Consider the following 27,834-nt stretch of genomic DNA (forward strand, 5'->3'; position numbering starts at 1 on the left):
TGAAAATAAAAATAAAAATGAAATATAGTAATATTAATTGGATTCAAAATAAAATTTCCACATCTTTGATATTTATTTATTTATTTATACACAAAATGAGGTACAAGTATGTAACATTTGGATTTATTTGATCCAACATACATTTGATTTAGTATGTCCTTAGCACATTCTTCCTTCATGTCTTTGCATTATCCATGCAAATGACTAAACCTTCTACATTGTTGATGTGGCACTTGGTTGCTCAATATTGCATCAAACACCCAAATTGGATTCATTTTTCATGCTCTTTGTCTTTTATTCAGCTGTCATATTGCTTAGGTTGTTTCAGTATTGTTTGTTCATTTTGTTTCATGCTGAAGTCTTTTCATTTACACAAATTGCATGTCTTGTGATATCAAATAATCATTCATGTATTTGGCAGCACAAGCTTCTATCCATTCACACATATGTATCTCTCTCTATTTCTTTATATGTATGTATGTATGTATGTATGTATGAAAATACACTTGTGTGTGTAGATTTGTGTAATAATATTTTAATTTTTCAGAACCCAATAAGAAATAAACTTATATATCTTAACCGTTTGTTTAGTAGCTTTTTTTATTAAAAAAATGTTTTCGTTTGATTGTTTGAGGAAGACCACCTTCAAATCAAACAGTGACACTTGAGAATGATCTATGATGGGTAATGAACCAACAAAGAATAAAACAAAGGGAAAGAGAGAGAAACAAAAACTCAAAATTTCATCCACTATGCCACATCAATAGACAACAAATCATCCAAACCCAAAAAGTTGAACTATGTGCCAAAAGAGACCTACAACACTTGTCCCACAAGCACAGTATGCAAAGGACACACACCATAACAGTAAATATCAAATAAAGGAAGAAAAAATAAAATATGAAAAAGGAAAAAAAATAAAGGAATCAATGAACAATAATGGTAGTACGACCCACATTATCAGGCAATCAAGCAGAGAGCTGGGGGGGGGGTGTTTGGATGAATGAATGAAGAACCCTATTTCATGATGCCAGGTCAGCAAGGGATATTCTATCCATCTGTGAGAGAATGTGGTCTGGTTGTGGAGCAGCAGACAAGGCATAAACAAAATAAAAATAAAATAAAAACTGTGGGTGTCAGCAAATAAAATGGGACTTGTACTACTTAGCCATACAATGAATAAAATTCCACAGCCCCATGACGGTTCCATGCATAATTCCCACACTTACCTTGCACGGTGAGGGGAGCCTCACAATGTGGAACGGGCATGCGGGTTGGTCATGCGGCCCCATGTTGAATGAATGTTATGTTATGTTTTGTATTGTATGTTATGTGATATATTTTGGCTTGGGGCAGTGGGACACAGTGAGAGTCCAGGTGTGGGCAGGTCCCTCATTGGTTGCAGATTGTTTGGTGCCCATCGAGGGAAGTGCACCCAACTTTGCAAAGTGCCCAGAATTTATTTATTTATTTATTTATTTATTTATTTATTTTAAAAGTTTTTTTATAAGTTATATATATATATATATATAGTTTTTGTTGTTGTTGGATGAAACTGTTGCAAGTGAGTTAAGAACCTGGGGCTCTTCAAAGGGTTCCCATGTAAGTGAAATCTCCCTTTCAGATGGGAACAAGTACTTTTGTATGTAGCCTTGGGTTTGTACGTTGTTGTGTCTCTTATGATTATTATTATTATTATTATTTCTAATCAATTTTTTTCAATAGATTTCCAAATATGTGGTTGAGAATGTTTATGATTTTTCCAATATTTTAGTTTAAGTTCTGTAATTTTTATTTTTATTTTTATTCATTTTTCTTTTCTTGTTCTGAAATTATTCTATGACTTCTTCCTAGTTATCTTTTTCTTTAACTTCTTTTGTTTGTTCAATCTCATTTCTTTTCTTTTTGCACTGAAAGTTTTGGTTATTTTGCTTTTTCTTTCCATGATTCTCTTATTATTTTGAAATGTGTATTGTTGAAAGCAAGATTTTAGTTTTTAAAAATGCTAAAATTATTTTTCAAAAGCCCGTTTTCTTTTAAAAAAATACTTTAAGTACAAGAACAGTTTCTATGCTGAAGATTGAGCACAAATTTTCTGCTAATACACACACAAATACAAGAACAGTAAGCAAATGTGGACGTCATTGGTGTTAAACTTCTCAACATGGTGGAAGGAGAGCAGAAGAACGTGGCAAAACTCGGGGTGAAACTCAGGGTCCACGAGACCCTGAGTTGTTGCAAGCAGCATCAGCGTCGGGAGCCCAAGGGCGGCAGCGAGAGGACCGTAGAAACAAAGCTCTCGGAGACAGAAACACCGCGAGAATGAAACTACGCTCACACCTGCGCTCGGTAACTCGGTAGTTGAGAGAGAGAGAGGGAGCGAGGGAGCGATCGAGAGGTGGAGGTGGCTACCACGAAGTCAGCCAGGAGAATGACAAAGCTGGTGCTGCGGTGTTTTTTGGTTAATTTGGTCCAATCGTTGCAAGTCGTGGGGCCACGATGCCGTGATGGGGGCAGGGAAAGGAAGGAAGGAAGGAAGAAAGAGGGTCGTATGGCGTCGAGGTTGCGTCAGTAGCCCCACAGCTCTCTGCGATGGCGCTGGAGGTCGAGAATGTGGGCACAATGATTGAGAGATTGGAGGCCTCCTCTCGCACTCCACGAGGAGACTCTCCCTGGAGGTGTGTCCCTTGCCTCCTTGCGATGCACCAGGATGCTGGTCGAGATCTCTGGGCCTGCTACCGGTGTCCAGCCTTTTGTGGGTCGCGAGCTTGGAGGCAAGGGAACTGACTGGCAGTCGCGGTTTTTATGGCGCGTTCATGCGCTCCAGGTGAGCTTGAATTCCCGCGTGATATGCACGCGAGCAGGCTTGACAGGATTACTACAGCAGAGGCCCTTTGGAAGAGCACGAGAGCTTATCTTGTCAGCTCTGGGCTGACAGATTCTGCTCCATGCTAGCCCTGGGGCTTGTGACTCGGCCACCTGAAAGCTGTGCATGGGGTTTCTATGGTGTCAGACCACTTGGACAAAACCTCTCGAGAGAAGAGCGAGCACGCCAAACCCTCGCCAACATCGCATGGGAAACAGCTATGCTTCTGGTGTTTTTTTTCAATTTAATAAAAATATTCTTTTAAAAATATTCTCGTTAAGCTTTCAAAACCTGCAAGGATGTCTAGTGTGACATCACTGGTGAGGACAAAGTGGATCTTCTCTGCCATGGCTGGAAGCAGTCGCGGGAGCACCTGAATGGTCTCTGTTAAGTCATAAAGTAGATCATCAACAAAAGAATTTGATCACAAGAGGGCCAAATCATATTACAGAGAATTCCAAGAACATCAACCTGAAAATCAACCAAAGTGAGGCACGAGTTACGAGTAAGAAGAATGTCTGTAAATTTCATATCGCTCTCTCTCTCGCTGTGTGTGGGTGTGTGAATCTGTGCGAATGTATGTATGTATATATGTATGTATAGATAGATAGACATATATATATATATATATATATATGCAAGTGTATACGCGTACATGATTGATTACCCACTTGGGCATCTTAGCTGTATGTGTGTATCTAGATTCTCTCTTGACTAGGGAAGTGTCATGACGTGATAACAGCACCATTAAGAGTGAAAACTCAAAGTAACAATAACCAAAGCTATGTAATTATTATGTCAAATGTATTCACCCACGTTCATGTCCCTGTTTCGAACCACGTGCAAATGTACAAGTCTTCATCTCCAGTTTTAAGGCTCACACAAGATGAAGCTGAGCTCATCTTCCTCAAGAGAAAAGATTCTCAAGCTCATTTCAGCTATCTAGAATTGATTAACGTACTTGGAGCCCATTTCAAATCGGTAATAAGTTACAGGCTTGGACACAGTTCTGACACTGCAGATCCGTCCCATTTGTTATTTCAGTAAGTTCTACATCAGATGATCTGGCACATTAGTGTTGTCTTTCAGGAGCAAAAAATTTATTTGATCTGATGTTGCATCATTTCGGACTCCTAGTCTAGCATCATGGAAATGACTTACAACAGCAGAACCTGGTTTCTCTAAGATATGATATATAACACTTAGGCTCACAGGACGAATGCTGAGTAATCTGGTAGCGATAACAGATCAAGGCTTTCAGCGCTGCATCTGGACCACCATGCACCAGATCGAACAAATCGGTTGTGCTGGCGATGGTAGTGCCTGGAAAATAACAACTGGATTCAAAAGAATAGACGAATCTCACGAAGGCGTTTTCGAGTTCCGCCGCACGATCCAGTCAAGGCCAATCCCACCAGGGCAAACCCCTTTCCTCGTCCAACTGCGTCAGGATGTAATTACTAGAAGATTCGTCCTGAGACGAGCCGTCCTCAAGCTTCACAGAAATCTGCTGGCAAGCATGGGGGGACAGCATTTGGTTGCAGAGATTGTCGCTCATGTTGATGATATTGGAGCTCAGGGGCATCTCTGCGGCGACGTGGATTGAAATATGTGGCAAAGTGGTGGTAGTGATCATTTCTGTGGTGAGAGGACTGTCCGCGTCCAGAATCCCACTAGAAATGCTATCTGAGCTTGTGGCTCGGGAGCCTTCCTCCTTGTCATCGTTGCTACTGTCGTTTGGGTCCTGAGGCTTACTCTCTAACTTCACACACTCTTCGGATACCATCTTTTGGAGCGAAAGTTGAGACGCCACTGCTTTCGATGATTTCTTAGAAGGTTTTTCTGACACACCATCGCCTGAGGCAAGTTGGGGTGACGTCTGCAACCTCCCCGTCAGACACTCCATCTGTCCAAAATTAACAATATGCTAGAAAAAATCAGCTTCTTTAATTACTAAGTTTCCCAAGACCACTTGGGAGTCCCGGTTCAATGCAGGTCAAGGGCTCGGACAAACATCTCTCCAAGATTCTAGGAACGTTCAAGTGGAACTTGAAACATGGAACTACGTATATCTTGGTTTGTTGAGATTGCCCAGAGCCTCACCTCGCCCTGAAGCTCTTGCTTCTCCTGCAACACAGCCTCAAATTCGCTCTTAAGCCGGTTGTAATCCAAAGTAAGGACCTCATAATCACGCTCGAGCTGCTTTGTCTTCCATCGTGCGCGACGGTTCTGGAACCACACTGCCACTTGCCTCGGCTGCAGACCAAGCTCCTTGGCAAGCTGCATTTTCCGCTCAGGCTCAAGCTTGTTCTCCACCTCAAAGTTGAGCTCCAGCGACCTGACCTGATCGAAAGTGAGCCTCCTCTTCTTCTCCACATTGTGGGTGCAGTCATCTCCCAGATCCTCGTCTCCGGCATCTTCCCTCGAGGCTTCAAACAAGGGGAAGAAGGAGCGCTTCTGCCCACAGCTTACCACTGCATCCTCCAAGCTTCCACCAGTACGTTGTACTGCAAAATGCATTATGATCCCAGAAAAACGTTTTAGAGGTAACTCAAACACGTCAGATTGCCAGTGGGGAGTGCTTACAACGGACTACGGAAGGTCAGCTGTAATCAATTACCAACTAGCCACCCAACAGCAAACTCCCCATCGGAGAAATAAATAAATAAATCAGGCAAACTACTGGCATAATATTCAATCATCGAAACCATGAACTGTCTCATGGTACTGTAATGTGCAGCTTTCTATGACTCTTTCTCCAGTCAGAGTCCTCACACCGCACTCTGGTGATTTGCTGCAAAATTATGCGCTAACTTGAGTGGACGTATCTATCTAGCTGCAGTAGAACTGTTCACAGAACAAACCTTGAAGAGCAACAGGAGAGCAGGAAGCAAGCATGGCAACTAAGGTGTCGGTGGAGCTGTCGTTGCGCACAGGCACGACATTGGACCCACCGCGACTGTAACCCCCTCTGCCGACGTTACTCGCCATGTCAAGCCTCGCAGTGCTGGGATTGAACACCCCCTGCACCTCTGATAAGTCTGGTTGCTGCCTAAGAATTATACCGGAATAGCCTGGGCTGCCCCAACATTGCCGCGCTAGGAAGTTCCCGCATTGAACCTGTGATTCCAGCGAGACGACTACGGTTGCAACAGTGGCAGATCTCCACGTCGCCGCCCCGAAACTGCTCCTCGGCCAGCTCTAAACGTCTGCAGTTTACGAATCTACTGAAACGTAAAGAAAAATCTCGAGCCGTTTCAATTCTGCAGAGCTGGTCCCCGTCTCCACCACATCCACGCACAGCCACCTACTCAACCGCCTTCCGATCTTCCCAAACTCTAGCCCGAGGATTCACTCATCGCCACTAGCTGCGAGTCACTGCAACGCTCTCCGACGAGGCAAAGCTCTCCCCACCCCCGCGCTCTCTCTCTCTCGCGCTCTGTGGTCGGATCTCCCCGTCTCACTCAGGCACGGACGCGCATAGATCACGGAGGCCACAGCGAGCACCGCGAGGCAGCAAAATCGCAGCTAGTCCGGTTACGCAAGTTCTCATCGAGTAAGCCTTTGGGCCAAGAGGTGCAGAGCTCTATATATCCTCACCAGCTCACCCCGCCAGCCAGCCAGCGAGCCAGCCACCAGGAGCAGCAGCGGTAGCAGCAGCAACCACAACCACCTTGATCACGGCAGTAGTGGCTCAGGAACAAAAGCCAAACGCAACCTCTGCGTGGCCCCCTCATCCTCCTCCTCCTGTTCCTCCGTCCCACTGTTACCGAAGCTGCGGTAGTCACTCACTCACTCATTCATTCATTCTCCACTCTCCCCTCTCCTCCCCTCGCTCGTCACTATTTCTCACACCTCGCCGCTCGTTGTAATCTAGAATTAACGATGACACGCCATCGTCGTGGGGGGGGGGCCTGCCTTGTCGGGCCTCCCCTGCCCAGCCCTGGCCTGCCCACCCGATGTCTGATCCACCGACACATACCTCCTCGCGCCGCCCGTCCGCGGCTTCCCGCCTCCCTACAGCTGGCGCTACCGCTATCTCTGACGGTCATAGACGCGCGTCTGCAGTAGCGGTTGCATGCGGCGGCATCCTGTCTATCGCCGCTGCACACTCAAGCCCTTGTCCGCAGCTCTTACATCCACACCTGCTTGTCATAACTCGCCGTGGGTTTTTTGTGGGTTTGGGTCTGGGTTTCATACTGTGTTCAACTTCACATCAATCAGAGTTTCTATTTATATATTCATCCAGACGTGTGTGTGTTTGGGTGTTTGTGTGTATGTGGATGGATGGATAATTTTCTTTCCCAGTAGACATGTTTTGTGGTTTTGATAGGATTTAGGAAAAAAATCAATGTTCTAAAAATATTTGAAAGACTGAAAAGGCATGTTTTTCTGTGTTGCATTATGCATATGAAACAAAAAAATCAAATAACTTGATGATTTGGGTAATGGTACATGAAAGATTATATCAAATTGTCAACACAATCTTCCTCCTTTTTCTTTTCTTTTTCTTTTTCTTTTGATTTTTTTCCCGCCCCTTTTCCCTTTCTTTCAAACATTAAAACAGGCTTGAAAGTCCACCAAATCCTCAAATAATGAAATCTACTATACCAATGTTGTTGAACAACATTGCATACTTGTGTGTGTGTGTGTGTGTGTGTGAGTGTGTTTTTGTTTGATGTAGCCATTTCATACATTTCCATGTACACGAGTGTGTATTTATTTATTGGTAGATAGGTAGATGGATAGAGAGAACCAACCAAAAGGTGAGTTTAATAAGCATAGATTGGTTAGCAAATAAATAAGAATAAAATATTTAAGTATAAGAAATTGGGGGGGGGAAGAGGAAGTGGCACCAGAAGGGCAAAGGGGAAGTCTATGTCCAATGAATGCATTGAAACAATTACTTCACATGCTGCCTTCAAAGGTGGACAAGATGTCACTGTGGGCTTACAGTGTCCCCCCCTACAAATTCATATATATATATATATATATGTATATAAGTATTTTAATTCAGCTCTTGTGCCCCCCCCCCTATCCCCATAGGTTTGCTTTGAAGCCTTTTATTTTTTGTTTTTTTGTTTTGTTTTGTTTTGTTTTATTTTCCTCTCTGCACAGGACTTCATTCTGATTGCCCTAATTCCTAGTTTAGCAAACCCTAATTGCCAAAGTCTTCTGCTGGTGGTGTAATAGTGAGTTATGGTGCAGCAAATTGAGGTCCTGTTGTTAATACTGTCATTTTGGGTACGACAGAGGAGAGCTGATTCTTAATTAGGCAAACCATGACTTGCTTTCCTTTATGATGGAATGCATTGTATATGCATGTATGTATATATATATATATATATATATATATGTGTGTGTGTGTGTGTGTGAGAATGCATAATCAATAACATTCAAGGATTATACTTACAACCAAATTAATAAAATCATATTTTTGTATTTTGTGCAAATCCATAATTTAACCAATGAATTTGTACCACTCAAAAAATTTAATTTTTTACTAGATAAAAAATATGGTTTGCATTGAGTTTATAAAATCTAAAGCTGAATATTCTTGCATAGATATTTTTGATTATTCCTCTTAGTTTCAATAGTATTCTAGGCTATTAAACATTTTTTTGTATTCCATATACACTCAAAATGCAATGATGTATGGATTTCTATCTTAAAATTAAAGTTCATAAGTTCAAAACTCTTTCAAGTTGATCACATTGTATAATTTTATCTATGTATCATAAAATTTTCTAAATTTAGATATTATCTAGATGCAATTGATGTATTGGATAGAAGGCTAGATTTTGGAGAATCATGTAAAGCTTTGCTTTACAATAACAAAGGAATAAGTTTTTTTATTTTTATTTTGAAAGAAAGTATAAAAAATCATGTCATTCTTGTGAGATTGCACACCATATACAGTACAAACAAAATTATTAGATTTTAGATTTGGATTGTTTGAGCTTTTAGGTTTTAAAATTATTATAAAATTTCAATAATGATGTACGAAACGTTTTTTTAGTGATCCTATTTAAAAGTCAATAAAATTACAATTGATTTTTTTAATCTTTTTTAGCATTGAAATATGATATATTTTTGTTTATAGTTCTATTTTTTAAAATTACAATAGTTACAATAAACTTAAAAATATTTCTAAACCTTCAAAGATGTTATTGAATCTAAAAACCATATGTACAATTAGGAAATGATTTACAATACCTCTATATTTTGATGTTAAATTTTTCAAAAATTATAATTAAATAAGTTTATGACTACTTAATTTTTTTTACTTATATACATATAAGTAGATATATTAAATAAATAAATTTGATAATAATGGATTTTCATCATTAAATGTAGTATATATTACTTTCATGGTATGATAAGATAGAGATTTTTATACATTTACTTAAATGATAATGAGGCTGATATAAACTAATGTAGACTCATACAACCAAAAGATTGCATTTTTTACACTTAATTATTAGAAATATTTTTATATATTAAATAATATAAATATGATTAAAAATTTAAAAATATAAATTTGATATATTTATTTATATTTTAAATTTTAAATCAAAATTATCTTTTAATTTTAAAAAATATGTTTTAATAAGCATATTTTACAATTATAAATAACAAGACAAAAATAGAATTAAAGTAAAAATAAATAAAATGGTATTATCTTTTAAACTTCATATTTGATTTGATAAGATAATTAGTGTTTATGTAGTGTAATATGTAAGATTTAATTGTGTTGTATGAATTTCAATCTAAGTTTGAAACAATTACCTAGAAAATACAAAATAAAAGTATCATTATATTATTTTTGCTACAGAATTATCATGCAATAGTATTCTCAAATAGCCAAAATAAACATATTATCTAATTTGTATATATTATTGATATTAAAAAAAATACTCATTATTCAAGCTTCAATTTTTATAAATTTTTATAAATGTATTAGTTTTAAAGTTGATGAATATGAGATATATTTTGAAGATTTATTCAAATAAAAAAATATAAGAAAAATATTGAAATGTAAATTGACTTATTGCAGTTTGTACTAAAATATTTTATAAAAAAAATTATTATTTATTTGTTGAATCATATACTTATGAATACAAGTGAATTAAAAATTTAAGAAATCCTTATTGTATATTAATTTAAGTAATTGGTAATATTTATTTTTATTAATATAAATCCATTGTGATTATTTAATGTTAAACAAAAATATAATACTTTGTGGATGTTAAAAATATAAGAAACTTTTTATAATATAAAATTTTACTAAATTCAATAAATAAGTATGTAATACGACCATAAAAGAATCAAAATATCTTAAGATAAATATTTTAGTTAATGTCTTAAATATCCATTTCAATATTATATAAATAATTTTAAATTTAGTTTAAGTTTCAGGAAATAAGATTAGTATTGATTGTATTACAAGCAACGTGTTTTCTAGAATATAAGATTGACTCAGAATAAATTTTATTACATATCATATATAATTATCACATATTAATTTATTTTTAAAATTTAAATAATTAAATACATAAAAAAATAAGTGAAACATCTGCTTCAAAAAACAGAAAATGTTAAGTTTTTAACAGTTGTAAGCTTAAACATAAATTTTTTTATGAAATAGATATTTATTCTTGTCATAACTATAGTATATACTATATTAATATATTCTAAATTTAATCATTTATTACAATTATAATTTTTATTCTAGTTATAACTATAACTATATTAATATATATAGTTGTATATTAGAAATAAATATTTATTATTTATAAATATTATAGTTCTTACAAACTAAAGACCGAATTTATTAACAGCACAAGTAAATCTATTATGTTTATTTCTTTAGACATATCTATATAAATATATACAAACATTTTATTGTAAATTCATAACTTGGTACATCAAAGAAACAAATAATGAGTATGCAAATACATACAAACACCGAACTAATTAAATTCAAACATCTCTTTAATTGAAACAAAGAATAGCTTTATTAAAAATAATAATAAATAAATTCATATGTAAAATTATGGAGGGATACTGGATTTTATTATTATTATTATATACAGGTCTTAAAAATATTCTTTTAAGAATATTGCAAGAAAAAAAATTAAAGAATATTTAATTTATGAATACTGAGAAAAAAAATTCTTGTATTATTTTTTTCTTGTTTTTAATAGTTAAAAAAATTGAAAAACAATATACTGTATTTAATGTATTAAAAAATCCCCCTCAACATCACTTCTATGGAAATTTATTTATTTATATATTTATATATTGAGGTGATCAAAATCAAACTCATTTTTTTTTGTAGAGACCCTTGATAGAATTGTTAAAAAAAATCGTTAATTATAATAGAGAGGTAATTAATAGTATGTCTTCATTAGTAAGATATTCTTTGAATTACACATTATATTTGGAGAAAATTTTGAGTTTAAATTTTTCAATAAAAAAAAATAAATAAATAAAGAAATAGTAAAGATAATTAGAGAGTAAATCTTAAAAGATCTTTTCCATTGTATTGATAAGGTTCATAGCTCTTGTATTCAATATTATAATTTTTTTTAAATCACCTATTTCTAAGGGATATTCTATGTTACTAATATTTTCTCTTTAACATGAAGAAAAATAATTATTAAACGCTTTATATTAAATTAATTTCAGAATTTTCAAAATTGAATATTTTTCTATGTATCACTTCGTTTTTTTCACAAGAAATGGAACCAACCGAAAAGCCTGCATAAAATACAAAAAACTAAAATGAAATCGTTCTTCATTATGTATATATATATATATATATATATATAACTACGCCTTCATTATTATATATATATATATATATATATATATAACTACGCCTTCATTATTATTATTATTATTATTATATATATATATATATATATATAACTACGCCTTCATTATTATATATATATATATATATATATATAACTACGCCTATACTATGTGTATATGTAAATAGGTATCCATCATTAAATTTTATTATTTTTCAAAGAGAAATTTATGGTTTTAAGAAAATAAATTATTTTATAGAGTAAAAACAATGTACAAAATTCCAGCAATATGGTATTCTTTTTCTTCTTTCTTTTTATTAAAATAAAAAATTCTTCTTTTTCTTAATTTTCCTTTTCTCTTTTAAGCAGGGTTTTTTTTTAAAAAAAATTAATTTTTACTTTGGTTTATTTTTTGACCTTTCTCCTTTAGAATTTGTTACTTATTTTAAAAATTATTAGAATTTGAGTTTTTTTTACTTAGTTTTTTTGAAACTTTCAATTGAATTTTTTAAAGATAAATGTTGAAGCTAAAAGTAACCTCATAACATGCATATTTAATTCTATAATTTTTATTTCTTGAAAGAAACAAGCAAATGTGACCTTTGCCCACCAAAAGCTATGGCAAGTTAAGCTTTAGCCTCAAATGTAACAAATCTTAAAAAGACTCCCGACATGCATTTGGTTGGATCTAAAAGAAAAAGAAGAATAAAGCTACAATTTTACTCTTTGTCTCTATCAGAAATAATATACAATTGGGTCCATATTTGTTCTTACTTTACACTAGAAAGGTCATAAATATGAGAAAGATGTTTGGTTAATTGTTTAACTAGTACCATCCCACTATGTTCAAGTATATGTATAGGATGGTTTTCATAGGATACATACATATCGGAGAATATGTTTCAATTTTTATCAATTTTGTTATAAATATTGATGTGTGAAAGTTGTGTTCATAATTTTTGGATTGTGTGATACCAATCATCCATCATGCATGTGTTTCCTCTATAAGAGACCAACTTGAAGGGCTTTCTAGATGTCCACAATTGACTACGCTTTTTGTGTAGCTCCCTTGAGTCTTTTCAACCCATCTCAAATAAGTGAACACATAAGTAAAACTCATTATCAATGAATAAAATGGTTCTAAATATTCATAACAACATTCTTTTTTAATATTTTTGTTTTGATATAATTGAGATTACTTTCACTTCACTTGTATTATTTCTCTTCAATGTCTGCAATTAAGGTTTTCTTAAACACTGATGACAAGAAGTTGGAAAAACAAATCTTATCATAGCATCAAAAAATTATATATTTTAAGTACTCAGATGATGTCAATTGTCAATAATTGTTTTTGTTGTTCATACAATATTACTCATTGATTCCAAAGATTTTTATTTTATATATATATATATATATATACATACATACATATATACATATACATAAATTTAGTAGCATTTAAAATCAAACTATCCTGTAATAGTAAATGTTTTGTGCATTCAAAATGTTAATATTATTAAACTGCACTAAATGATAATATATATATCAAAAAGATAAGAACACTCAAGATGGAATAAAAAATCAATTATTCAGTCTTTGATATTAACACAAGTGCCTACTAGAAAACATTTGTCTTTTAAAATTTGATCAATTATTTTTAAATTTTAATTATTACATTTTTTAATTCAAAATATACAGTATTTTAACAAGTGGATGAATGCATAGATTAGTGCAAGTGGGGGGTGGATGGATGAGAATGTTGGTGGATGGCATTATCAAAGGGGAATGGGGGTGGGGGGAGGGCTACAATGGGAAGTGGCCATGTCAAGATCATCACTTGAAGGACGATGGAGGAAGGTGCCCCTCCAATCGCATCATCCATGGCCCCCACTCACTCTCTCATGGAACCATCCGGGCCCTTCTTCATTCTTCTTCTACACTTCCCCTTCTGCTTTTGAACGATGTGGACCCGTCTTCCCCGCATCGACTCTTTTACAGCAAAGTCAATGCAAGAAGACCCCCCTCCCCACTTTTGCAAACTTGAAGGTTGGAGGTTGAAGGCAATGTCATGGTTTTGGGAGAAAAAGAGGCTTCTATGATTGGGTTTTTCATGGGGAGTGGGTTTATGTTGTATAATGAAAACATTGCCACTTATTTATTGAAAATGATCATTTGATATTTCAAAGTGAAATTATTTATATATATATATATATATATATATATATATTGATTGGTTTTTAAAGATTGTACCATGTTGATAAATAAATAATTTAATGTAGTTTCAATAATAATGATACTAATGATAATGGTAATACTTTTTTACTTTATATTTAGTTTTTTTATATGTTACATTGATACTTGCTGGTTGCTCAACTTATGACACTTATATGAATTAAGTCATTGCTTCTCTAATATAACATGATCAATGTTTTTCTAATTGAAAGCTTAAAGTAGAAACAGTATTAAAAAATATAATTTTTTACTAATTAGGATTTGTATATATATATATATATATATATTCATACTAATCCATGCCCAATTTTACATTGAAAAATGTTACATTCCTATGATTAGTGATTTTTAATTTGGAAATGATGTAGTTTTTTTTTATTTTATATTAACATTTGAAATTTAGACAACCTTCAAAAACATCTACATAAGGTTGTTGATATTATGTTCATTCTAGTTAATCCGATTCATTATGTATATTCATTATAATCTGTTGTAATATGTTCCACAATAGATTATAATATGTTCAACAAGATTCTTCAAACTGCATAGTATATAAATAAATATATGTATATACACATATGCACAAAAATATTTCATTTATCATTATTTTATAATTTTATTAATACATGAAAATATTAAAATTTCACATCATTTTAATCACTTCTTTAAAATGTGTCATTCTTACGTAGTTTCAATTTATAAAATTTAACCATAAAATACTATAATTAAAATCAAAGATATATGGAAAAAGTTAGATTCACATCAGTTTATAAATAAAAATTATAGAATAATAAAAATTTATTTTTAAATTTTAAAATATTGGAAAGTAACAAACAAAAAAACATACAAACAAATAAAAATGCATTTACGTTTTCCCATTCTTCCTAATAAATAGTGTCCATTTTCAAAATTTATTGTTGACATTGGAAGGCAGTTATTAATTTCAAGGAACTAATATATATATATATATATATATATATATATATAATGTATTCATTGATAAGCCCAAAATCTAAGCAATTAAAAGTATGAGACAGAAGTATAGTTAAATGAATAAATAAAAAGTGGTGACCGTGTACCTGGAATCCTCGGTAAAGCACACTCCAGTAACAAGGGAGTGTGCCCTTATCCCGTGGAGATGATGGTCCTAATGGCGTGGGTGGATGTGACCCCCAGATTCGCAAGATATCTGCAATTCCACACCCCCAATCGAGGTTCTGTTCACACGGGCGTCTTTATGTTCCAAGCGCGGGAAGCACCGACTTGGGCAGCCACGTGGGCTGCCCTAATCAGTGCTGACTCATGTGGACATTACCCCCTTTCCTCGCGCCAAAAAGGGGGCCAACACTTGGAGGAGGAGCCGCTGACGTGGAATAGTGACGTGGAGGCCGCTTACATGAATTGTGGTGGCCGCAGGCGAGCTCATAGTTTTCAAATTTTACGTATATATTAATTCCAAGGAATTAATATATATATATATATATATATATAAAATATTTATATGTATACTAATTATATTCATATAAATATTATTCATATTCATATTTTTTATTCACATTAATATAAATTTTAATATCATACATAAAAAGTTTACATACAAATAATGAGAGATAATAGTAGTTTTATACATACTATTATTCAAATTTACATTTTTATGTTTAAGTGAATATACATGTTAATATTATACATATTATTATACATATAAATTTTATGTACAAATAATGAAAGATAATATTAATTTTATACATATTGGTTGATACAGTTGAAGTATTGTGATTTTTGCGGCTTTAAAAGGATGTGACTTTTTATTTCAGTCTACTGATTGATATAAATGTTTTTGGAATAAATTTTCCAAAAGTAAAAGTAAAAATAAAAATAAAAATATAATACTATAACTAGAATTATTTCATTTTTTTTCAAACAAACTCTTTGAGTGATACACACTGCAAAAAGGTAAATTTAAATTATATTCCAATTAAAATGTTGCCATTTTGTGTTACATTCTTTGAAATATTGAATGTTAATAAAAAAAATAAGTCTCTTTATTCTTAGTTTGTATCAAAAGCACAATAATATTATGTTTTAGAAGTTGAAAAACTCAGATGGAATAATAATAATTTTGAATACATAAGTATATTTAAATAAACAAATAAATAGAAATGTAACAATTCTATTGTAAAAACAAATGATCATAAGAGTATATGAACATTCTTTTCAGTTTGTAAGAACCTCAAAACAAACATCAGATATCCATAGAAGCTCCATTGAAAATAACCAATACTAGAAACTTTCCTTGATGCATTTTCTTCTACTATAGCTTATATTTAACACACACACACACACACATATATATATATATATATATATATATACATTATCGTAAGTAACAACTTATTCATATACTCAAAATGAAATTATTCTGAGGTTTGTCAACACATTTCTCATATTTATACTAAATCTCAGTTTCCTACAATTTACTATATGATACACCTATCGTACTAATTATATTGAAGTGAAAATTTATCTAATATGATACATAATCTATAGTTAATATTAGAATACGTAAAATCAAAATCTGCATTTCTTTTCATGGAAAAATAAATAAAAATAAAACCTGGATTTTGATACATTTATCATGCATGAGCATATTTGTGAAATTTAGAATATCATTTTTTAACTTCAATCCCTTCAAATTAAATATTTCATATTTATAACCAACAATTTAATCTTAAAAGAATTTCATTGTGTTCAGGGGCAAACAAAGCAGATTAAAGTTTGAAATATATCTCTTTTCAATGTTGATTCCATTAAATATTTTTTCAAGTTTCAATGTATAACATCTTATAAAATGCTTATAAATTTATTATAAACCTTAAACGGGAAGTCTGTAACATTAAAAATATCATTTCAAACCCAACAACAAATCAACCTAAATTTAGTGTTCATTTCAAACATATACCAATTTGTTAGACAGTTTCTAATATTGAACGTGTGAATGAAATTATCAAAATTTCAATAACATTTTTTTATCCAATGTAGTATAATATTTTCTGTTCAATATTTTTATAAAAAAAATAATATAAAAATATATCCAAGAGTTAGAAATATAAAAATGTAACCAAGAGTAAGGCATAATTATATATATATATATATATATATACACATTCTCTCATCGCTTTAAAGTTTAAACCCTGGAATTACTATAATGTTAAACAACTTAGTTGCAATGTTTTCAAGGAGAATGGTATTTAAAATTAAAACTCATATTTCTGGAAAAGCAACATCCCAACATACCTTCACTGCTACCAACCAGACAAACCATGTTGCTTTAAAAAATCAAAAAACATAAATTAGAATATCATGTTTTTTTAGAATAGTTCGTTCATTTGATTCATAGATACATTCAATACAAAAGACAAGTTGGAATAGTGCAAGACAAAGATTCATAGACACTTCTCACATTTATTGTGCATCAAGCGTGATTCATACATAATTGAAAATTTTGATTTTCTAAGTAAATATATACAAATTATGCAATCAATGCGAGCACATATAAAAGTTATACAAATAGACAATATTGTCTCGAGATCACATTTTAATATGCACAACACACGACTCCTTACATGCTAAAATGAGATATTCAATGACACTATTCTCCCCACAACTTCTCCGAATACATTCAAATGCCTATCATGAAATCAATCCCAAACAAGACCTCCATTCATTTATTGGATCATAGTGAAATAAAAACTCATAAATAGCTTATAAAATGTTTTGTTAAAGAGAGAGAAGGGATTATCTCCACATGGGGAGAATCTAATAGTGGGGCACTATTTTCAAGGAATTGGCTCCATTGGATGCACAATCCTCAAAATACAAGTTGGTTCCATTGGCTCCAAGCTCGCCCTTCATGGTGTCCCCTCAAGAGCTTCCGTGTACTTTTTTTTCTTCCATTTTTTTAAAGGAAATGGAGCATAGTTTTATAGTAAGGATTCTCTTTTTGTCTCAATAGGATGCAACCCACCGGCAACTCTATAGAGCCCATGAAGAAAGCCTACTACTCTTAAAAGGACTTTGTAGCTTTTTCTTAGGGCTCTTAACTCTCTAAGCTAGTACCTCGTGCAATATGCAAATCTTCCCATTTATGTATCTTATATTATTAAAAATTAAACTCTCAAAAATGTTGTAGAAACATTATTTGTTTGTGAAGATGGCACTTTTTATGATGCTCATGACATACATGTGTATGGTTTGAGTTTTGTTGAAAATGTGACAAACAATTAACTTGTTGGTGAATTTGAAGTGTCATTTTTATTTTTATTTTTTTTGGTTTTTCATTGTGTTGGTGTTAAATGACTGATGGTAAATATTTCGTGAATTAAGCAAGATTTTTTAAAAAAAAAATAGGATTTTGGAATCAAAAATAATAATCACATATAAGCATCACCCATTTTTTGCAAATAGATACTTTAATTACTTAATCAAAAAAATAATTAAAACCCTATTACCAAGGGCAGCTGATCTAAAATGCGACTGCTTCATTCTCATATATGTATAAATATATATATATATATATATATATATAAATTTACTTATTCTATCAAATTCAATTGACAATACCAAAGATTGACTAATTTACTAAATTGACAATTGATAATTTATTAAAATCTTTTTCTTTCCTTTTGCATTGTTAATTGTATTTTATATTTAAATTGTTATAAGAATCAGATTTTATAATTCAGAAGTTCATAATACATTGAGTATACATTAAACAATTTATTGTCCTAATTCTTTTTGAATAGAAAAATCGAATCATATGTATTCAAATCAGGTGTACAGCTTTCAAATTTTACAAAATTATAAAAGTTGTGGTTTTAAAAACATTTATATAAAATTTTCCTTATTTTTACAATTCAATTAAATTCACCATCTGATTTGATTTAATCATAAAGATGAGATGATATCATGCCAAGCATTATACAATGATGCAAAAATATCCCTTTTAAAATTTAATTTTATTGTAAATAAAAAATAAATAATGAATATATGAATAGATAAAAGAAAAAAACTATGTGTATATATATATATATATATATATATAGTATGTCAAAGCTATAAACTTTTAGAATATATTTTTTAAAAAATAAAAATAAAATTTTCTAAAAAAACTGATACAAATAGAGTTGTTTTTGTTTTTATCAATATGTGGACTATTTTTTATGAATGTAGAAGAAATAAGTTTTCAATTTTTTTCCTAAACCAAATACTTTGTATAAACTAATATATTGAATATATATATATATATATATATATCTTTGCTAATATTTATTAATCAAATATGTTCTTATTTTAGGTTTTATTTTGTTATTTATTTATTTATTTATTTGTATATTTTATATATAAGAAAGTGGATTATAGTAGTACAAATTCACTTGTGTATATGTATAGTTTATAAATAATTAATTATATATTAAATTTATGTGATATACATTATGGTCAAAACTATTTAAAACTTCCACATGATCTCTTATTATGTAACAATTTCAACAGTAAGATGTGGATGACAAGGTCTTTGTCTTATTTTTCTTCTACCCAAGTAATTTGTCAAAATTTATAGTTTTGAAATTCTGATTAATAATTTCTTGATAGTAGACAATTTTATTTGTGCTTATGTTAAGATTGTTCTATACTAATTGAGCAAATTTTATTGTTAATTTCTAAAGAATAGAAATTACCTTTGTTTGTATTTATGCTATGTAATATGTATGTGATTTTAGACATTTTTCTATACTCAAAATTCAAATGACAACCAGTGTTGCTAGAGCAAATTCAGATTTTACAAAATTTTAGAATAATTCTAGTATTATTTACTTAAGAATATAACAAAGGCTTGTTGTAGTGTGTACTGAAGGTTTTGGTTGTAGTTTTTATAAGTAAATTTGTCAAATAAATAATACATTTATTTGGTTGGTTGATAAATACAATCATAATTTGCAAAATATTGTTTCCTCTTCAAGTAAAAATTACATAGAATACTTGTCTTGAAGTTTGATAATAGGGTTATTTTTCTGAAATTGATATACAACTAATAACTAATCCTTTATGTGTTTTTGCCTTCAACCATGAATATGTGCATTCTAGTTTGGGTATTGAAACAGCCACCCATCTCTTCACTACCAAGTTTAAACATAGATTTCTATTCCACAACAACTCTTTATTTTTCTTTGTTTAATAATCCATTTAAAGCAAGTTATTACTCCACTAATGTTGTATTGGATCTACAACTAGGTTTTAGCAAGATTTGATTAAGAATACTAACATTTAATAATCTTTTGTTTTGTTCTAAATAAAAAGACCAAGATTTTACACTTGAACATAAAAAAGTTTTCTATTGTTAATGATTTTGAGTCCACTGAAGAATGTTGATTGATGTATGATTTTACATCTTAAGTCACTAAATCATCAAAAAGACATCATTGAATCACCATCATGTGAAAGACATAAATAAGACCTTGTAACTTAACAGAAAGAAAAATTCCTTCAAAATAAACTAATCAAAGTATTATATTTTTAAATAAACAAAGGAGGGTACGGGGTTGTTTTGAAAATGTAATGGTTTTCTTACAGAGACAAACTCCTATACTCAAGAAAATGTAATATATATTGTACTCCAATCAATCTTCTTCAATGTGCTGCTCAACACATCTATTGATGTGCGACCACGATGTGCACAAACAACTATGAGATGATAGAAACTATGTGATAGTTTAGCCAAGTAATATGAGGGATCTTAGAGGTAAAGTTTTGAATCCCACAACTACAATCAGAATTAATGCATTCCTTTACATTAAGTAACGTTTCCCTTCATTTTTTTTTCCAATCCTAAAACAAAAACCCCAAAGCACTCCCTAGTAGTAATAATAATAATAATTATTTCCAGCTTTGTCAGGAAAAGAGTTTTGAGTTTGTTGTAGGATTAGCGAGAATTAGGGTTTCGCTGACAGAGACGGAGGGCCAGCGAGAGCCCCAACTTCGAGCTGCCAATTCTGTTGCAGCGTCCACAACTGCTCTTTCAAGGCATTTGCGCGGCTCAGAAGCTCCTGCTTGCAACCCTCCGCACATCACACGAATTGGGTCACAAAAGAAAAAAAGAAAAAAAGAAAAAAAACGAAGTTTGGAAGAGACCCACTCACGATTTGGAGCCTCTCCATCTCTGCATTGTGTGCGTTGCTGAGACCTTCGATTTCCTGCATTGGATGTGTTGGTAGTAGTTTTTTTATCAGTCACATGAATTGGGGGCCTAAGATGTTTTTTTATTAAGAGTATCGCGTGGAAACATGTCCAGAGATGAACCAAGCTGTTGGAAGTTGTGCAGCAACCTGCTCACAAGAATTCATTTGGCGATCCATGTCTGCTTGCCAATCCTTCATACAGAACAACCCAATGCTGAAGTAAGAAGCTGCACTTTAAACTTCTACTTCTGCTCGGTAAACTGTTGCAAAATTCTGGGTTGATCTGAAGACCGAGAGGATTGTTATTGTATTAGAATGCGAGGGAGTTGACCTACTTCTTTCAGTTTCTTCACATGGCTGAGAAGCTCGGATTGGGACTCTTTCAAACCCTGCAACACTATGTCCTGCACCGATAACAGGTCGATGAAGGTCGCACGAGATGATCGGCATAGTTCGAAATGGCCAAGTTCTAGGTTCTTTCACTACAAATCTGTTAATATTACCGTGTAACACAAAAATACAAGTAAAAGAGTCCAAAACTAAACAAACACAATCTATCGGGATGTTTGACGAGATAGAGATGAATCGAGGATGGTGTGTACTGCTCGGTCCCATGTGCTCGTGATTAGGTTTTCCAGCGAGCAGTTGCTCAGGTTAAGATCCTAGCAAAACAATAATTCAGTAGACATCGCGGCATTAGCTTCATAAAATCTCATAATTAAATGAGAGTAGCCCATCTTTAATGCTACTCCCATGTCACATGAAAATATTTTCCTTCGCAGGATTTTGAAATTGAGAATTCTTTGTTGTAAAGAGAATGCGATGACTGTCAAATCTTGGTGACAATTGAGCAATAAATGATCTAAATTTTACATATTCAATCGCAATTCAGGAAAAGCTTGCAGTGTGCTGCTTTACAACGACTGTTGTAATTGTGGTAAACCATTCAGGAGGATCACCTCTTTCTCCAGTGAGGGAGGGAGATCGTCGCAGAGAGAGGTTGTTGCCATCGTGCTGAGAGCAATTAGCGGGACATTGCAGGCAGAATCGAAAAAACGCAACAGACATTCCGGTAGTTCTGGTCCATGAATGCTTGGGAATTAGATGGAAACGGTTGATAATATATAAACGGAGCCATTTTGGGCTTAGTAAACCTGTGTTTTTGCAGTCGTGAGCTGATCAAATCACACCGAAATTATTCTCCTCAGAATAAACTTGATTCACACAGGTTACATTGACACACAGAGAGACTGGTGGACGGCCAAAAGAATTGGTCAACCATCGCTGCAACAACACCAAATTCTTCAATAAATGTCTATTAAAGTTGCACAGCACTAAGCAAAGGGAGATTTATACGGATTTGTCAATGGGTAATAAGAGGGAGAGAACTTCAGTCCTGACCCCTCAAGCTGGCTACTGTTACAAAAGAAGTCTACAAAGTAGACTACTCTAAAATTCCCTTAATGCATTGTCCGGATAAAGGATGTTGGGTTATAATAGTTGTTCTGCCTCCGTTTCCACACAATATATCCTCCAATAACAATTGCAACTGCTAGAAGCAACCCAAAAATTATTCCAACTACAGTTCCTGCATTGCTCTTCTTCGAAGGGTTATCAGCAGTTGCCGCCTGCAAACAACGACTGGTTTAGTCAAAATGTTCGAATTCGATCTAGTGGAAATGCGGGAGGCAAAAGCCACAAAAATCATCACAGCAGAGTTCAAACTCACGGATACTGTTCCAGTAGGTCTTTGTAGTGGTTGTAGCGAAATGAACTTATTGGATTCGATCCTCCCTTTTGCCTGCAAAGTTCGGTCCAGGTCGTGGCGTCAATAATTGGATCAGCTTGACATCAAAAGTTGCTGGGCAACCAGGATGCGTAAGAAAAATATACCAACTTACCAGATTGGACACTTTCACTTCAAGATTAGAGTTCGAACCATTCGGTTAACACAAGGTGTTTAAGGGGGCTAGAAGACGGAAATACCAATAACGTTGAAACTGAAAACCAAATTCTGTAAACGCACCTCCCAGTCATCCACGGTTAATGAGACAAGGTCGTAGATAGGGGGTTGAACTGAGATGTTTCGACTGCCGGTTATTGGAGAAATAGCTACCTCCCCAGTGCACCCTAGAAACGGAGGATGGCCAGCCTTGAGGACATTCCATATGTTTTGAGCTGTGATAGTTTGATTGGTGCTAACTAGGTGATCACAGATAACAAAATACAGATGGACAGTGTCGAGAAGGTAGGGGGTGTATGATCGCGATTTTGATACTCCTGACACAGGCCGGCCTGGATAACCTGCCTGCTCCCAGTAAGTCCAGTACTCCCCACACTCGGAAGTATTGGAATAATCACCACCTGCAAGTTCAGAAATATACAATATCAGGCTTAAGTGAACAAACAAATACCCTCCAGGGAAAACTCATAGCAAGCCTGAGTGCTACAGTAGCGGACAATTATAAGCGCATCAATACAATAAAATGCAATTTCTGAGACGAAGCGTAATGAAGGACCAGCCTGGAAAGAAAACTCACCAAAAGGTGCGATTCCGATCTCTCCCAAAAGCTTTTGGACAAGTTCAGGTTCTACCAAAAGCACAATCACACGGGATGAGTTCAGCAAGTAAAGGCTGATTCGACACTTCAAATTAACACACATGAGCAGATGGTGCACCACCATGATAGAAATTAGATCGTATCTACGCACTTCGTTACCCGCATGTTATTTAAATTACGCTATTGTTTGCCTAGAACAAACTCAAGCAGAGATTTTGCGGGGGAAAATTGTGCAAAGAAAGAGCGATCGTTGGAAAATATACTAGCGTCTTACTTTCATCTGCAGGGTCAAGAGCTGTGACTCCATCAGTGCCGAAGTACCACCAGGGATTGTCAAGCCTACCCTACACAGCATAAATGTCGCAAAGAATCAGCTTAGATAAAAGATAAAACTGTCTGATGAGGAATCGCCAAAATTTCGTACATAAAATCATGCAATTTAATACCGATAGCAACCGCTTCTTGACTAGTTGGGAACAGAAACAGCTCTCTCAAAATAATACATATGGATGTCATCAATGGAGGTTTAAAAAAACAGACCTGCACATTAAGGGCTTCAAAGGCATCATGTGCCTGCTGAGGGTGCATAACCAGTATCACGAAAGTGTTGGGATCATGCTTGTCCAAGACGGTTTTAAGCTGCACGAAGTCTAAAGTGGAATTCTCTCCATTTTCAAGCATCACGACATTGACTGGAATTGCTCCAGCTACAGCCTGGAGACCAGACACATGATTAGAACTTCTAAAAGCTTACACAGTTATTGCAGCTGAATCCAAGTGTCAATACAGTAAGCTACGATTAGCGGTAAAACCAACCTCCTGAATGTTTTGCGCAAGATTCATAGAGTAGTATTGCTTGGTATGTAAAACAGTAACAGCCGTCATGTTCAACTTCGTAATCTGCACCCATCATCATTGAACTATTAGATGTCGAGAGGAGCAACAACAGAATGATCGACTAGTCCACAATATCAAAGAACAGAATCTGAAGCAATCCGTGACTCCGCTCATTCAAATTTTCATATAATCTGTGCCCAGTATGCATTAGATGCAAGGGAAACGTCTGGTGGATTGTGTTTTTCTCTTATCGCATGAGCACTCTTACACAAGCATGAAAGGGCCTCAAGAACTTACGCTGGCAGCAATGGCCTGAGCTTGATAGTTGTCGCTGTATCTGTGATGATATTGGATATGCAAAATCACTGAGCATTAATAGTTCTTCACTTTCTTGAATATAAACTAGAGTTTCTAAGCATCTGCGTATTCAGAAAAAAGATGCGCCAATTCGGAGAATCATGAGCTCTATCTTTAATTCCTTTCCAAGCATTAGCAATATTTATGCGAACCACAAAATAGCGCCACATACACTGTACGATATAAGTTGTCGGAGAAGTCTCTGTCCGCTGCTAGCGCCTCGGAGGTGGCGGCAAACGATACCATGGAGATGTTTTTAACCTTCATCACCGGGGAGGAGGCCATAGCTGCCCCACTGCACGCAGGCCCAACAACTCCAATCACTGGAGGGTAAGTAAGAGGGTCCAGATTAAGAAGTACATCGGCACCATGATACGCTTTTTGCCAATCACAGTCACTGTATTCGCTTCGGGGAGAGAGTATGTATGGACGGCCCTTTGAGTTCAAAACCTCCACAGCCACCTTGAAAGCTGACTCCCTGGAAGAAAATAGAAATAAACAAGACGATGAGTGATAAAACCGTCATGTGGGTGAGATAACAAAGCGGTAATTAAATTGATTCATGTAAGAGTGTAGAAATTAAGTGCTAAGGAAGGTGAGGCTAATTACCATTCGATGGCCAGTTTGGTTGGAATCTCTGATTCGGCTGCAGGGCCGAGAAAGCCTAAAGTAAATGTGCCCAAAGAAGGTTGTGATTCAACGACGCAGCACTGACCGAGCATCAATACAATGCCTGCGAAAAGCAGGACCACTCGGGGGCTCACCATCGTGCCCACAAGCATTAACTCTTCCAGAAAACTTGATTTCTTAAAATAGATAGCCCAAGCGGAATAGCCCTAGATATGCATCTCCCACTCCGCTGTCATCTGGCAACAAACATGTAACAATTCGTGATTCGAGGCATCTTTGATACAAGTCTCGGTATCGTGAATTTAGTTTCGAAACCACAAGATCGTGCATCACAAGATATATTTGGACGGAAGGACATCCAAAGAGGCAGCTCAAGTCCAGGGACATGAGGATCGACAAACTGGAAGATAACCCCCACCACAGGGCAGCTTGGTCGATGAAACAAACCCATGACGGGAACAATTTTCCATACAGAGAGGAACGGTGAAGGAATGCCAGATTGTAACTGACAAATGGGTCTGGCAATAAACTGCTGCTCAAATGAAGGCCGATACCTCAACCAAATTTGTCAAATCGTAGCATGTCTGACCCCTTGGATGTACCACGAATGTCGCGACTGAAGGAAGCGTCTAATAATTGCTGCTGCACAACGGGGTTCCTCGAAGAATCTAGACGTACACTGTCGTCTGCAACATACAATCTTTTCACAATCTTTTTATCTCGAGGCAGTGTCAAATTATATCCAAGGCGTGCAAGTACACATCCCCAAAATACAAAGAAGACAGGGGCGACAGCATTCTACAGAATGCGGCGGAGACGAGCAGCCATTTTTTACAAATCTATGGATCTCAGAGCAAAATCCATCAAACACGCGACAGCTGTGGTAAGAGCTAGAAGTGGGTAAAGAAACAGAAACAAAAAAAAACACCTGAAAAACGCTGAATCAGACGATGAGCCTGAAAAACACAGCAAGACACAAATCCCCGCCAAAACCTCGCAATCCACACCAGTAAGATAGTAGCCGTAAAGTAGGCGCCGCGGCGCAAAGCAAAACACCAAAGAACTCACCAAATACACACCCGCAAGCTCATCTCATCTCGGAAGGCAAGCTTCAGTATCGGCCCCTCCACCCTGAGAAACAAGACCCACAACAAGAGAAAACAACAACAAGCTTCCACTATTGCTTCGGAAACGTACCAAGGAGGAGGGTAGAGGGCAATGCAGGTGCAGATTAGGACCTAAGGGGATAGTGCCCGAGGACGGAGGGAGGAGCAAAACGGCAGTCGCAGAACAACTTGAAAAGCAAACAGCCCCTCACAGAAGAAGCAGAAGCGATTGAGGAAGGATCAGGGCACGAGGGGGGAGAGGGAAGGTAGTGGCGCGCATGTAAAATTTGGCAACTCGCACCGTAAGTATGAATCGAGGTGATGGCATGCACTTCCTAGTCAACCTCTTCTACTATATTTTAAACGCCGATGTGGACCATCCTCTCCGTGACTCACTTGCCTCCAAGCCCACCATCGCCGCTTCGGCATCCATGAAAATCCAGAGATGCGGGAAAAAGCGATAAAAATACCTTAAGCGAATGCATGAGAACGGGATTACCGAACTGTCAGCGGGGTGATGGCCCTTAACATGAGGTGCTCAGCGATGGAGGGGCTCGGCTGCGTGCGAGCTTGCCAGCCAGCCAGCAGGCGACCGCAAGGAAGCTCCATGAACGCGGCCGGATGGAATCTGTTTGTTCTCTTTTCATTGAACATCCAACTTCTCCTCTCGCTCCGCTTCCTCGCTTTCTTCCTCAATTTCTCTCTATGCATTCATCACCGCAACCTGCATTTGCTCGCAGCTGATCGATTTATGCCCACGCCGAACGCGACTTCCTGTCACTTCACTTCACTTTACTGCATAGCACTCATGGTTCCGTTTCCACCGCATCCCATGTGCACTATTTGTGGGTGGATTCCACTCCAGTTCTGTCCTACGTCTAGACCCGATCTGGCGTTTCTCACGAAGATAATCGTCGATCCGTGACTTGGTTTGTGGACCGCGAGAGGATCCATCGCGGTGTCGGTAGCGAGGTGTTGGGACGTTTGAATCGCGCTTCGGCGGTGTCGGTAATAGTAACTTGCCACCCTTGGCTTCGGATATGCGTGTGTAATGCAACTTTGTATTAGTGGTTTTGCTTGATTCTTGCTTGTTATTGTAGAACTTAGGAAATTTTAGAAAAGAAGAAAAAAAAAACATATATATATATATATACATGTGTGATAACTTTTGAGTTGTGGTCTACTAGGGTTTGT

The 27,834-nt window shown here is 35.0% G+C and overlaps 3 protein-coding genes across 11 annotated transcripts; all 3 read right to left on the reverse strand.

Annotated features, from left to right (window-relative positions):
- Positions 1-3,809: 3,809 nt before the first annotated feature.
- LOC112284406 (uncharacterized) lies at positions 3,810-6,658 on the reverse strand. 2 transcript variants are annotated; one of them, XM_024524171.3, is made up of 3 exons: positions 5,731-6,658; positions 4,970-5,373; positions 3,810-4,772 (listed from the first exon to the last, which is right to left on the reverse strand). In XM_024524171.3, exons 1-3 carry the CDS (start codon positions 5,855-5,857, stop codon positions 4,266-4,268), a joined length of 1,038 nt encoding a protein of 345 aa, XP_024379939.1. In that variant the 5' UTR covers positions 5,858-6,658; the 3' UTR covers positions 3,810-4,265. The 2 variants fall into 2 exon arrangements, with proteins under 2 accessions (XP_024379939.1, XP_024379940.1); XM_024524172.2 differs by having other exon boundaries at positions 5,821-6,418.
- A 14,005-nt stretch (positions 6,659-20,663) lies between these two features.
- On the reverse strand, positions 20,664-22,296 carry LOC112285157 (uncharacterized). 2 transcript variants are annotated; one of them, XM_024525752.3, is made up of 6 exons: positions 22,109-22,296; positions 21,752-21,811; positions 21,485-21,553; positions 21,297-21,341; positions 21,107-21,164; positions 20,664-21,017 (listed from the first exon to the last, which is right to left on the reverse strand). In XM_024525752.3, the coding sequence occupies exons 1-6, from the start codon at positions 22,157-22,159 to the stop codon at positions 20,863-20,865; spliced, it is 438 nt and encodes a 145-aa protein (XP_024381520.1). In that variant the 5' UTR covers positions 22,160-22,296; the 3' UTR covers positions 20,664-20,862. The 2 variants fall into 2 exon arrangements, with proteins under 2 accessions (XP_024381520.1, XP_024381522.1); XM_024525754.3 differs by having other exon boundaries at positions 21,111-21,164; positions 22,109-22,293.
- Positions 22,297-22,449: 153 nt separating this feature from the next.
- Positions 22,450-27,115, reverse strand: LOC112285156 (uncharacterized). 7 transcript variants are annotated; one of them, XM_024525746.3, is made up of 12 exons: positions 26,603-27,115; positions 26,089-26,220; positions 25,514-25,770; positions 25,077-25,382; positions 24,845-24,884; positions 24,527-24,610; positions 24,251-24,424; positions 23,985-24,054; positions 23,690-23,740; positions 23,176-23,513; positions 22,879-22,950; positions 22,450-22,777 (listed from the first exon to the last, which is right to left on the reverse strand). In XM_024525746.3, exons 3-12 carry the CDS (start codon positions 25,684-25,686, stop codon positions 22,610-22,612), a joined length of 1,476 nt encoding a protein of 491 aa, XP_024381514.1. In that variant the 5' UTR covers positions 25,687-25,770; positions 26,089-26,220; positions 26,603-27,115; the 3' UTR covers positions 22,450-22,609. The 7 variants fall into 7 exon arrangements, with proteins under 7 accessions (XP_024381514.1, XP_090107770.1, XP_090107771.1 ...); XM_090251644.1 differs by having other exon boundaries at positions 26,089-26,234; positions 26,603-26,996; XM_090251645.1 differs by having other exon boundaries at positions 26,732-26,861.
- Between the last annotated feature and the right edge of the window lie 719 nt (positions 27,116-27,834).

This window comes from Physcomitrium patens, chromosome 7 (assembly GCF_059467195.1).
Source record: "Physcomitrium patens ecotype Gransden chromosome 7, ASM5946719v1, whole genome shotgun sequence".
NCBI classification, from domain to species: domain Eukaryota; kingdom Viridiplantae; phylum Streptophyta; class Bryopsida; order Funariales; family Funariaceae; genus Physcomitrium; species Physcomitrium patens.